The 13,406-nt window shown below is 50.0% G+C and overlaps 1 protein-coding gene across 2 annotated transcripts in view; it reads right to left on the bottom strand.

Moving 5' to 3' along the window:
• Positions 1–13,406, bottom strand: part of RPAP1 (RNA polymerase II associated protein 1) — a 334,836-nt gene that overhangs the window by 273,105 nt on the left and 48,325 nt on the right. The window contains exon 4 of one of the 2 annotated variants that reach the window (XM_078659654.1): positions 11,150–11,231. In XM_078659654.1, the coding sequence (XP_078515780.1) occupies positions 11,150–11,182 (33 nt within the window). In that variant the 5' untranslated portion in view covers positions 11,183–11,231. Of the gene's footprint in view, positions 1–11,138; positions 11,232–13,406 lie in introns of both variants that reach the window. The other variant, XM_078659653.1, reaches the window with a different exon arrangement.

Genomic DNA, 13,406 nt, shown 5'->3' with positions numbered 1-13,406 from the left:
GTCACTTCACTGTACTGAATTTTCTTGCAGAGGTGGACTTCCATAACATGCTAATGGTCTGATCTGGGTCGCAGCCGACCCGTATTCACAAGAAGAAAGGCTTGTCACAAATGACTAAAGGCTGTGTTCTTTGAAGTTCTTTGTTAGACTGATAAGTACTTGCTGATATGTTTTATTCCTTCTAAGAAAAGCGTCCATGAGAGGTTTGATGTGCATTATAATTGTCGCTTCTTGTAGGATCCTCCAGGTTTATACCATTACCCCTGTGCCGGTCAACGAGTCTGATGCGACAGGCGGGGTCAGTTAATGTTTCATTGCATAGATGAGCTGGCTGTAGTTTTAATGAAAAGCCTTACTGACATGCTTACTCTTCTCAGGAAATGCAACCTGCACGTGATATCTGAAATGTCTTAATGAAATGCTTATTTGAAAAGCTAATGAATTACCAATGCCTTGCTCTAATTGAAAGCCTATATAAAAGATCTTGATTTTTCAAATACAACATCTGGTGTGGTCTCCATTATTGCGCCACTGTGTGTTTCATTGGATGTGTGTGTTAAGTGGCTGCTTTACACAAAAGCCCCTGGCCGCCTTCCTGCTCGAGCCATGCTACCCCCCGGAGAACTGGCGGTCCCAGTTCTTACATTGGTGGCAGCGGTGGGATCCAGGACCTGTAGCTACCTAACACCCTCCAGTGGGACAGAGTGTGCTGCAATTGATTGGACACCTATCGTGCTTCAGGCAAACCCAATTGCTCACCACTGTCTAGCCTGCAGCAAAGTGTGTTGAACCAGTATTGTTGCCTACATCCTAGAATTTTTCTTCCAGGTTATCTAGGTCCTCACCTGACAGAATGGAGTTCCAGCTGGCTGACCTTGATAAGTACACGACAGTGCAGTTAAGGGAGTTTTGTCAGGGGATGGGGGTGCCTGTGGGGACGAGAGCTGTTAAAGAAGAGCTCCGTACCGCCTTAAGGGCATGGGTAAGGGCCCACCCAGAGGAAGAGGAGGATGGGGAACAGGTCACACACGGGGAGGTGGATACTCAGGAAGACCCAGGCCTGCTCAACATTGATATATCAGATAATGTGCTGCCAGGACCACGTTCCAGGGAAGGGAGCAATGCATCTGGGGAGGGTGTGTCACCGCAGGAGTATGAGGACAGGAGGGAGGAGAGGCGATTGAAGTGGGAGCTTGCCAAGTTAGAGCACAAGAGAGAGAGAGAAAGGGAAGATAGGCAGTTTGCTTTGGAGGAAAAGAAGCTGGCGCACGAGCTGCAGCTCAAAGAAATGGAGCTGCAAGCATTGCAGTTGAGTGCGCCAGGAAGTCCTAATGGTGGCAGCGGACCAGAGGCTCAGCAGGAGCCCAGATTCTGGTTACCTAAGGAGGTGATAGCGAGCTACACCAAGGGGGATGACATTGCCAGATGGTTGGAGGCGTACGAAGTGGCCTTGACTGCCCATGGGGTGCCCGAGAAACACTGGGGAGGTGGTTTGTACCGGTATATACCTCCTGATGTCAGGGACTCGCTCCTGTATTTGGAGAAGGCAGACCAGTTTAGGTATTCCCCCATGAAGGAGGCGCTTATCAAACATTTTGGCCTCAACCCTGAAAGGTATCGCCAGAAGTTTCGTGGCAGCCATAAGCTGTCCACGCAGAATTGGGTGGATTTTTTTGAGTATGCCCGAAAGGCTCTGGATGGTTGGGTGCGTGGCAGCGAGGTGCGTGATTTTGAGAGATTGTATAACCTTTTTTTGAGAGAGCACCTCTTGGATAAGTGTTTTCCGGAGTTGCGCCAACATTTGGTGGACCGCAAGCTTACTGATTCCCGTGAGCTTGCGGAGGAGGCGGATATTTGGGTTAGCACCCGGGTGTCACACAAGGGCCCCGGGGGAGATGGCCCGAAAGGCGGACAGGGCGCCCCTCAGAAGAAAGAGGGTGGAGATAAAAGACAAGAGTTCTCACGAGGCCCACAAACTAGACAGTTTGGGAAAGGAGTAGGTACCCACCTCAGAACCGTTCCCCAAAACCCACTTACCCTGACAAGAGTCAGCAGCCAAAAGTGGTCCGGTGCTATGAGTGCGGAGAGGTCGGACACTACAAGGGAGATCCCCAGTGTCGCAAACGACCCCCAGCCCCCACTGGTGGCAAGAGTCCCCGGGTGGCTAGTATAGCGCTTGGGTTGGAGCTGCCCCTAGATAGGGAAGGGGAGTGGACAGGCCTGACCCTGGTTTCACTCGGGGATAAGGAGATGGTCCCAGTGACGCCCTTACCATCGAATACTGCTAAGTACCAGCAGAGGGTGAAGGTCAATGGGGAGGAGGTGGACGCTCTGAGGGACACAGGAGCCAGCATGACCACTGTAGTGAGGCGGCTGGTGTCCCCTGAGCAGGTTGTTCCTGATGTGTACCATCCGGCCGTGTTGGCTGACGGCAGAATGAGCTACTACCCCGTGGCTCAAGTTCCCTTTGATTGGGGAGGAGTGTCAGGCCCGTTGAGAGTTGCGATCAGCCCTGCCTTGCCTGTGGACTGTCTGCTCGGTAATGACCTCGAACATACCGCCTGGAAGGAAGTGGAGTTTAAGGCCCACACTGAGATGCTGGGATTACCAGGGTGGACGTGCGTAGTCACGCGGTCCATGGCTGCCCGGCAAGAAGCTCAACCCGGGTTGGAGCCTGAAACAACGGCCCAACCCACTGTCGGTCCAGAGGAGAGTGTTGTGGAAGACACACCCCGTGTGACGGATGGGGAGCCCGCGGAGGTAACCCCGGAGTCCGTGGAGGTGGATGTCGTTCCCGTGGGGGATTTGCCGACCCTTGCCGAGTGGCATGTGGAAGGAGGTCCTACACGGGAGGAATTCTGTCGGGCGCAAAAGGAGTGCCCCACGCTTGAAGGCATGCGGCGACAGGCCGAAGCCCAAGGGATGAACAAGGAGACCGGCAACTATCACGTGTATTGGGAGGATGGCCTCCTGTACAGTGAGCCAAGGGTTCCGGTGCATGGATCCTCGAGGGCCTTAGTGGTCCCCCAGTGCTACCGAGCCTTTTTGATGGAACTGGCGCATGAGATACCTATAGCCGGACACCTGGGCCAGGACAAGACCTTTGCGAGGCTAGTCCCACATTTTTATTGGCCTAGGATGAGAGTTGCCTCTGACACCTATTGCAAGACCTGCAAGACTTGCCAGGCCAGTGGCAAGACTGGGACCAAATTGAAGGCCCCATTGGAACCACTCCCAGTGGTCGGGACCCCTTTCGAGCGGGTCGGTATTGACATCGTTGGGCCATTGGACCCTCCGACCTCTGCGGGAAATCGGTTCATTCTGGTGTTAGTGGACCACGCCACTCGGTACCCGGAGGCCATCCCTCTGAGGACCGTTACTGCACCTGTAGTGGCGCAGGCCCTGATGGGGATATTCACCCGAGTGGGATTTCCCAAGGTCGTGGTGTCGGACAGGGGCACAAATTTCATGTCGGCCTACATGCAGGCCATGTGGAAGGAGTGCGGAGTGACCTATCGGTTCTCCACTCCTTACCACCCCCAGACTAACGGGCTCGTAGAGCGCTTCAACAAGACCTTGAAGGGGATGATCCGGAGTCTGCCAGAAGACCTGAGGCGGAAATGGGACATCCTCCTCCCTTGCTTGCTGTTCTCCTACCGCGAGGTACCCCAGAAGGGAGTCGGGTTCAGCCCCTTCGAATTGCTCTATGGTCACCCCGTTAGGGGACCCCTTAGTCTGGTCAAGGAGAGTTGGGAGAAGACTTTGAAGAAGCTTCCCCGGGATGTTGTCAACTATATGCTGGCATTCAGCAGCCAGATGGCTAAGCTGTGGAAGGAAGCCTCAGACAATCTGGAGGCTAGCCAAGCCGTCATGAAGGAGTGGTATGACCAAAACGCTCGGACGGTGGAGTTGGATACTGGACAGAAGGTGTGGGTCATGGAGCCTGGGGAGCTTAGTGCCCTCCAGGACCGGTGGACTGGTCCGTACGAGATTGTGGAGTGTAAAGGCCAGACCACCTATGTCGTGAACTTGAAGACCCCCCGACAGCCCCACCGAGTGCTCCACGTCAACCGCCTGGAGCCTCATCATGAGCGATCAGAGCTTGCTCTCCTCGTGGTGACGGATGGGAGCGAGGAGGAGGAAAGTGAGCCTCTTCCTGACCTTCTAGGGGCTCAGGAGAAGGATGGTTCAGTAGAGGGAGTTGTCCTCTCTCCATCCTTGACCCGAGAACAACAGAGGGACTGCCGCCAGGTTTTGGCGCAGCACGCCTCGTTGTTCTCCCTTACGCCTGGAATTACGCATCTGTGTACCCATAATGTGGACACAGAGGACAGTCCGCCAGTGAAAACCAAGTCTTACCGGTTGTCCGACAAAGTAAAGAACAGCATCCAGGGTGAGGTGACCAAGATGCTGGAGTTGGGAGTAATCGAACCCTCCAGCAGCCCATGGGCTAGTCCGGTCGTGCTAGTGCCAAAAGCGGCTCCACCGGGCGCCACACCAGAACTTCGGTTCTGTGTGGATTATCGGGGGTTGAATTCTGTCACCAAGACAGATGCTCACCCGATACCACGGGCAGACGAGCTGATTGACCGGCTGGGAGCAGCCAAGTACCTCAGCACCATCGACTTGACATCAGGGTACTGGCAGATTGCCATGGCCGATGGAGCAAAGGAGAAGACAGCGTTCTCCACCCCCGAGGGTCACTTCCAATTTCGAGTGATGCCCTTCGGGCTCAAGAATGCTCCGGCCACCTTCCAGCGGTTGGTGAACCAGGTATTATCTGGCCTGGAGTCCTTCTCAGCAGCTTACCTGGATGACATAGCGGTCTTCAGTAGCACCTGGGAGAACCATCTGCAGCATCTCCAGGAGGTGCTGCGGGCGTTACAACGGGCTGGCTTGACCATCAAAGCTAGCAAGTGCCAGATTGGACAGGGCTCTGTCGTGTACCTGGGACACTTGGTGGGCGGAGGTAAGGTGCAACCCCTCCAGGCCAAGATTGAGACCATCATGGCCTGGGAGCCCCCCAAAACTCAGACTGAGGTCCGAGCTTTCCTCGGCCTCACTGGCTATTACCGCAGATTCGTCAAGGGATATGGCACCATCGTGGCCCCCTTGACCGAGTTGACGTCCAAAAAGCAGCCACGTCAGGTCATCTGGACAGCTGCTTGCCAGGAGGCATTTGAAACACTGAAGCGCGCGATGTGCACCGCTCCGGTGCTGGCCACTCCGGACTTCCAAAAAGAATTCATCGTGCAGACAGATGCCTCAGAGCATGGCGTAGGCGCCGTGCTGTCGCAACTCAACGATGACGGTCAAGACCAACCTGTGGCCTTCATCTCCCGAAGACTCCTTCCTCGGGAATGGCGATGGAGTACCATCAAGCGAGAAGCCTTTGCTGTGGTCTGGGCTTTGAAGAAGTTGAGGCCATACCTCTTTGGTTCTCACTTCCTGGTTCAAACCGACCACCGACCCCTTCGCTGGCTCATGCAAATGAGAGGCGAAAACCCCAAGTTGCTAAGGTGGTCCATTTCTCTACAGGGGATGGACTTTAGGGTGGAACATCGGCCCGGAGCTGACCACGCCAATGCTGACGGTGTCTCCCGGTTTTTCCGCCTTAGTGACGAGAACTCCCTAGAGGTTGGGTAGCTCTCCCCACTTTCAGCTGGGGGGGACGCATGTTAGACCTGTCAGCCCTAGGGTGGTCTTTCCCGGTGATTTTTTGCCCTTGCCTAATTTTTCCCACCTACTTTTTGCTGGCCCTTAGGTCTTCGGGCACCTTTTCACAGCTAACCTGTTTTAGGGTGCAGGTGCGCTCTACTTTCAACATGGCTGCCACTGGCCCCTGCTCCTGCAGCGTGGTCTTTTTAGTGTAGCACCCTAGTTGCCAGGAGCAGGCTGGGTCCCCATACATTGTTGCAACACCAGCCACCCAGCCCCTGTCCATAGCGAGTGGGGAAGCTCCTGGAACCTTCCAGAAGGAAGGCGGACCTGACTTTTCCCGCCTTAGAGAGTGGTCACCTGACCTGGGCATATATAAGCCAGGGAGGGAACTTTTTCCAGTCAGTTGGGGCATCACTGACCTGGGGAACCCACGCAGGAGTTTTAGGCGGGAGGGCCTAGTGATTAACCTATGCTACTGGGAGTGACAGGATTTAGGTGCTGCCTCTTAAGCTCAGTGAGGTGTCCAAAGCTAGCCCCCTGATTTGGCCCAGTGGTAGGGAACCCCAGGGCCCATCTGCAGTGACTGAGGAGAAATTCTTCAAGCCTTCAACTCATCCCCCCCCCCCCTCTTCAACTTCAAGAAACAAGCCACTAAGGGCGCAGAACCATCCAAGCGCCAAGAAACCTACTTCCTGGGACCAGGTACTGGACTGAGCTGCCCTGCGCATTCCCTGCCTCCAGCTGGGCCTACCTGTCTCCCCTTGCCTGAACTGTGTGACAAGCGCTACAATTTGTCCCCATCCTGCCTGCAGTTCTGACTAACCAACGTGCAGAGCGCTGTAATCTGCCCTTCTGTCAAGCGCTGTGACTCTGAGGCGCTTTTCACCTCAGAACACCTTCTGCTGCTGTTGCCCCCAAAGCGCTCTCCTGAGCTGACTGATCGATCCCCTCTCACGAGTAGCGCTGCGGCGCCCGACACTGTCTCCACGAGACGCTAATCTGATCCCCACTCACCACCGCAGCCCGGAGCTGTGGGAAACCATCTGAGGCCTTCGCGCTGCCCCGCGACGCCCCTGAGGTGAGGCTGCCTGGTCGGTGTGTGGCGCCTCGCGCCAGTGTCAATTGCCCTCATCGGCGGCCCCCATATGTGAGGAGAGGGCCGCCGTTTTTCGTCGTGCTGGGCCGCAGTAGGCCGAAGCTAAGCTGTCCCTGATCACGTGACCGGGGAGCTCCTCTGCCCCGCCCCGGGCGCCGCGCTGGCATTGGTCCCGGCAGGCGCGCCCTTGAGGTGGGCCACGCGGTTGGCTGGAACCTCCCCGGCCACATCCTGCAGCGTCCCTGGCTCCGAGCCTTGCCGGTAGGCCCCGAGATGGCCCAACAATAACGCGGAGGGGGCCGTGGAGCCTGAGTGCCCCCTCCCCTTCAGACCCGCATATCGCCCTTGCCACGGCCCCGGTGCCCCGAGGCCGCCCCTATCCCGTGCCGGGCCGAGGAGGGCCCAGGGAGGGGCGAACACCCCCCCCTCTGCCCGACCCAGCGCCTCCGCAAGGGCCCCGGAGGGCCGAAGAAGTGAGGTAACCCCCTGGGGAGGAGGGCGGTAGGCCGAGTGAGGCCCAAGGTCGCCCCTCCCCCGGGATTAACTGTGACTGGGCCCCGTTGGCCCCTTTCTGAATGTGCCTCAGTTTATTGTCTTGCTTACATAGTTACAAGCCTGAGTTATTCTTCGTGAACCCTATTTACAAGCCTGAGTTATTCTTCGTGAACCCTATTTACAAGCCTGAGTTATTCTTGGTGTACCATATTTACAAGCCGGTTAAATGAGTGGGAGAGTCACTTCACTGTACTGAATTTTCTTGCAGAGGTGGACTTCCATAACATGCTGATGGTCTGATCTGGGTCGCAGCCGACCCGTATTCACAAGAAGAAAGGCTTGTCACAAATGACTAAAGGCTGTGTTCTTTGAAGTTCTTTGTTAGACTGATAAATACTTGCTGATATGTTTTATTCCTTCTAAGAAAAGCGTCCATGAGAGGTTTGATGTGCATTATAATTGTCGCTTCTTGTAGGATCCTCCAGGTTTATACCATTACCCCTGTGCCAGTCAACGAGTCTGATGCGACAGGCGGGGTCAGTTAATGTTTCATTGCACAGATGAGCTGGCTGTAGTTTTAATGAAAAGCCTTACTGACATGCTTACTCTTCTCAGGAAATGCAACCTGCACGTGATATCTGAAATGTCTTAATGAAATGCTTATTTGAAAAGCTAATGAATTACCAATGCCTTGCTCTAATTGAAAGCCTATATAAAAGATCTTGATTTTTCAAATACAACATCTGGTGTGGTCTCCATTATTGCGCCACTGTGTGTTTCATTGGATGTGTGTGTTAAGTGGCTGCTTTACACAAAAGCCCCTGGCCGCCTTCCTGCTCGAGCCATGCTACCCCCCCGGAGAACTGGCGGTCCCAGTTCTTACAGAAATACAGAATGCTCTACCCTGCCAGGCTTAAAGTGGATGTGGGAGGGCGCTCTCGTATATTCGCCACTCCGACTGAGGCGCTGGAATTTTGTCACACCTACAAGAAGAATAACAGTGGGCCCAGGTCTGGAGATGGAGGTCCTTCCCCTCCACATAGCGGCTCGGACGCTAGTATGGAACTTTTTTCGAATAGAGGGACTGGCTGAAGGGGCGTTTCTAAATTGTTCATTTGGTTCTGTGGAGATAATGCTTACGATATTTCTGTTTTGCAATAAGTTAGTTCCTCGATTGACGTGGCGATGCCACCCCCTTTGGTGTATACTTTATTCTGTTGTTGGTTCCAGTGTGCATGGAAGTGTTTTTCCAATGGTTGTTTACACATTCGTACAATAAGTTGGCACTTCCTGCTGATTATTGGGTCATGGTACTGCCTTACTTGGGATTGGGTGAGGCTGGGTGGTGGGAGGTGGGGGGGAACTTTGCGATGGTTACTTATTTTCAATGATGGTACAAAAGGTCACATACACATGATGGTTTTTTTTTGTATGCAAATTGTTCACATATCTTTAGATGTATACTCATTATGGCTCAGGTAGGTAATATTGTTGGTCCCTCTGCACGACTCCTTGGGATTGTGGATTTCCTCTTGAATGGTGTCACGATTCTGTCAAGTATCTAGGTTTTCACGTACACTTAGACATGCTAGTATTATTAGTTTAAATTATGGTCAAGCAATGCACAGATTAGAGACACAGGTGGAACGCTGGCTGCGCTTCCGGTTGTCAATGTTGGGCAGGGTCGCTATACTTAAAACGATAGTTCTCCCCAAATTTTTGTATTTATTTAATAAAATCCTCATCCCTCTCACTGAGACTTTTTTTTTACAATTACGTGCACATCTGATAAGACTGGTACGGAAGGGAAAGAGGCCCCGTGTACGCTGGCAGATACTTACTCTTCCAAGTGACAGATCTTCATTTATATTATTTAGTGGCACAGTGTAGGTACGCATTTGCGTGGTATCACCCTGACGCCCATATTCCATTTTTGAGACCTCAGGCGGATTTTGTACTCCCAGGGAAGATGTCCTCCGTGTTACCAAAGGGTATCCCCAGAGACCCGTGCGACATGCAAACCGTATCCACAACTAGTTGGACATGGGACAGGTTGCAGAGACTTTTGGGACTTAACACAATATACTCTCCGGCTGTACCTCTTCCAAATTCTCTTTGGCTCCCCATCACAGATGAAATGCTGGTGCAGCACACATTAACTAAATTTAACATCACAAAGATAGGGGATCTATAGCCAGACGATCATATCTTCTCAGTGTCCGAAGAGGCCCGATTCCAAGACAGATCTATCATGGATACCTTTGTACTGCAACGCATTCGTTCAGCATTGAAAGCAAAGCTACCTACATATCCGATAACACCTGAATCTGTGATTCCATTGACATTGATAATTGAAAGTGACACAGGTACCCACCTCATCTCCAAACTGTATAGGTCATGTTCTAGTTTGCGGCCGGTGACAGATGTTAAAATACGCACTGCATGGGAACAAGAATTTGGCCGTCCCATTACGGACGATCAATGGGAGAAATGCTGCATGGCAACAAGGGAAGTCTCCCTAAACAGCAGACACAAACGTATTCACTTTAAATTTCTCCGCCACTTATATCACACGCCAACTATGTCACACAGAATAGATCCCTCCAGACCACACCACTGTTTGAAATGTTCTGCTCCATACGCCGACTTCACTCACCTTACATGGACTTGCCCCAAACTACAGACATTTTGGGAACTAATTCATGACACACAGAGCCATGATAGCACTGACACTTATTCCGACGCTGGAAATTGCACTTGAAATAGCGCTGCTATGGGGTCAACGTACTGTGCCTACCCTACAGAGATGGCTACATAGCATGGCCCATTGCAACGTGAACTGTGAACTATATGCCTCCCTCATGCCAAGTTCGTCACACTCCAAGGACAAATGGGGTGCATACAAGGCATACATTGAACGTGAATGGCAGAAAGCTGCCTCTCAAGCTGAAAATGCAATAGTACCGGTGGGGGTGGGATAAGCATGCTGCTATCTTATTGTTAGAAATGCTTTTAGAAAAGAGGCTGGGTCTGGATATGGATACATATGAGAGGTCATTTTCCGGCATAGCCCCCAGAATTTGGAACTCCCTTTCCGCTAACATCAGAAAAATCACAAACTCTATCATATTTAAGAGGGAAATTAAGCTCTTTCTTATGAGTAAGTTCCTCCCATAGGTACGACATAGCGCCAGTTAAGACTTATTATGGGGCGATCGCTAGAAATTCACCATAGGAATGGAACTGGAAGAGCCTTAAATGAAAACAGTATATTAGATACTTATAGACTAGGTCTAAAGTAATACCAATTTAGTTTTTTTGTTGCTCGATCTTGTTGACTTCTACACATTGTTGTTTCAACTCATGCCATGCGATGTTAAGCGCTCTGATACCTACGGGTCTTGTACGCGCTATAGAAAACTGTTAATAAATAAATAAATAAATAAATATGGATGGTCTTCTGCGGTTCGAGCAGAGGGGACGATCGGGCTGATGGGTCTGACACAATCGAAATTTGTTATTATGAACGTCAAAACTTCTGTTGAGCCTGAGCTTCATTTTACATGATTCTATATATGTGACGTTTGGTATATGATGTGATGCCTGAAAATGTACCAATCAGAATCCTTTTTGTTGAAATGATGTATATGAAAATATGAAAATAAAGTTTAAAAAAAAAAGCTTCCCTGCGCAAAGAACATTTTATTATCATGCAATCATAACTAAATTATTCTACTTATTTGCTAGGTTAGAAAAAACAATTGTAATATAACTTACACTATCAGGTATAATCAGACTCATTTATTTGAATATACACATGAACATTTATGGAGGATTTGCAAACCAATGTTTAATAGAAACTGATGTAGAAAAGAGATGTCATTACCTCAATCTTACCCTCTGAGCGGTGAAAGACTCTGGGGAATGCATCGCCACTTGAAAGAGGTGCAGTCACTGCCACTGCACTTGTGTCTCGCTCCTGCAGGAACAATACATTCAATTGATTCAGTGAAAGTCTACCTACAGTTGTACACACCTTTCCAAAAACCCTCAAGCCAACTCCTCCATCTCAGCAAGTAGCTTTTTAAATACTCAAAATAACACATTATCTGCCCTCTTAAGCTCAACCCAATTTTACAATTCTTTAGAATGTAAAAGTTGACTGGCTTATACAAAAGGAGGTACACTGATCCCTGAGCAGGAAGCCAATAGGACATATGGAAGACATTCATTGGGAAGCATATGATGTTAAACATAGTAAACTAGCTATAGGAGTCATGTTAACTTGGAGAGCTTTTTCTGTGCCAAGCAAGCAAACAAGTGTGCATCCTGTGCAGAGTGAAAAAACTGTACAAAATATTGCGTTAGGGTGGGTCAAAAATGACATGTCTTAGGCTTAGCTTATGGATAATAGTCAAATGAGATTACCATTCTGGACTTGCATGAACCCCACATCACTCATGTAAGAAAGTGAGCATTCGTAGGGCCATCTGAGGTCAACTATTTCTCAAAGTCTGAGTGATGCTTGTGTTGGAATATGGAAATTAATATTCCCTTGTCTAACTAACAATACAAATACTTAAAATTCATTACACAACCTAATTCATAGTTAATAATGTCACTACCTATGCTGATCAATAGATCAGGACTAGTGTTGCTAGAGTAGATAGCCATATATGCAATGGCACTGATGGTACAAGGAATAACTATGTTAGGATTTTGCCATCCAGCTACTAGATGGCACACACAAGGACCCTCAGGGGTCCTGTCTTTTTCCCTGAATGGGCTATATACACTTCTACACCTTGCATTTCCAAATACACTTTATTTTCCAGTCCAGGCTTCCACACCATCTTCCTGATTCATCATGGTCCCTGTAGTCCTTTGTCTTCAAACCATGCCCCATTCATGCCTTGGTGGTGGTGCTCTATTCACTCTCTCTTTTGATTCCTGGATCCCATGGCCTTTGTGACCTCTTTATATATGCACTCTGTGCTTTTCTGTCTCTTGGCACCAACCCGTACTCCATTCCTGGCTTCTTTCATATGTCTTCTCTAGTGCCTGCTGCTGAATTCCCTGGTCTTCTAATTTTCAAGTCCAAGTTCTGCCTTCCCTTCATTGGTGATTTCTTACTCCTGGTTTATTCCCGGTGATTTCTTACTCCTGGTTTATTCCCTGAACCTGTGGTACTCCCCTGAGTCTGCTGCTATTTCTGTCTGGTGAGCCTAAAGTGCAGAGGCTTGCAACTGACCTTGCTGCAGGGTCTAATTGCTCTATGTTTGGTCCTACAGCTATATTCCAGGTTTGCATTTGATTTCAGTTTTTATTGTTGTTTGATTCTACGTTCCTGTTTTGATTAGTCATTTGTCTCTGTAGCCTGTCTCTTGTTTATTCTGCCTTAGTTCCCCTGTTTGTCTTGACCCTAGTTGTGACTGCACACATCCAGGTCTGTTTTATATATGCAGATTCCTTTTCTTGTATTTCTGTTCTAGTTGCCTATTCCTGTCCTAGTTAGTGTGCAGGTTTCTAGTATATTCAGTTGTGTATATTCTAGTCAGGATTTTTCCAGAGCACAGTTCCTGTTTTTGTGTACATTCCACTATTCTCCTAGATCTTCTTGTGTGTTTTTATTATTATCCGGATTTTGATTGTTTCCAAAGGTGCCAGTTAGATTCCAAGGCTTGTGCCTTTGGCACAGAGAATCACTCAGCACTCCTTCTCCACAGGACCTACTGGGTGTCTTCCTGAACTCTATGACATCTATCTACTCCTTGCCTTCTCGTAAGATCCTTTTCACCTCACAGGGAGATCATCTTCGAGGAGAAAATAAAAGATCATTTATGAGAAGTATGTCCAATATTTCCCTGCTTTTACCTTCCTGTTCTTTGCACTTGGGTTAGCTTCAGAGTTTCACCTTCAGACTTCCCGTTTCCTTTTTCACCCTGCTTTTGTACTGCTTCCCTCCCAGCCTTCAGGTACTCTCATTTATTTTTAACCCCTTTGTCCCTGCATGGAGCAAGCACCTTCCACCTCCTTTCCTTGTCCAGAAATCAGCTAGAGTCCCTGGCAGATTATCTCGACCTAGCTGGATCCCTGACAAATTATTGCTGGTACACCAGCTACCCCCATCGGTACCCTCACCCAGAAAGGCATT

This window comes from Lissotriton helveticus, chromosome 9 (assembly GCF_964261635.1).
Source record: "Lissotriton helveticus chromosome 9, aLisHel1.1, whole genome shotgun sequence".
Taxonomy (NCBI): Eukaryota; Metazoa; Chordata; class Amphibia; order Caudata; family Salamandridae; genus Lissotriton; species Lissotriton helveticus.
Note: the sequence above shows the minus strand (reverse complement) of the source record. Positions and strands in the feature narration are given on the sequence as shown.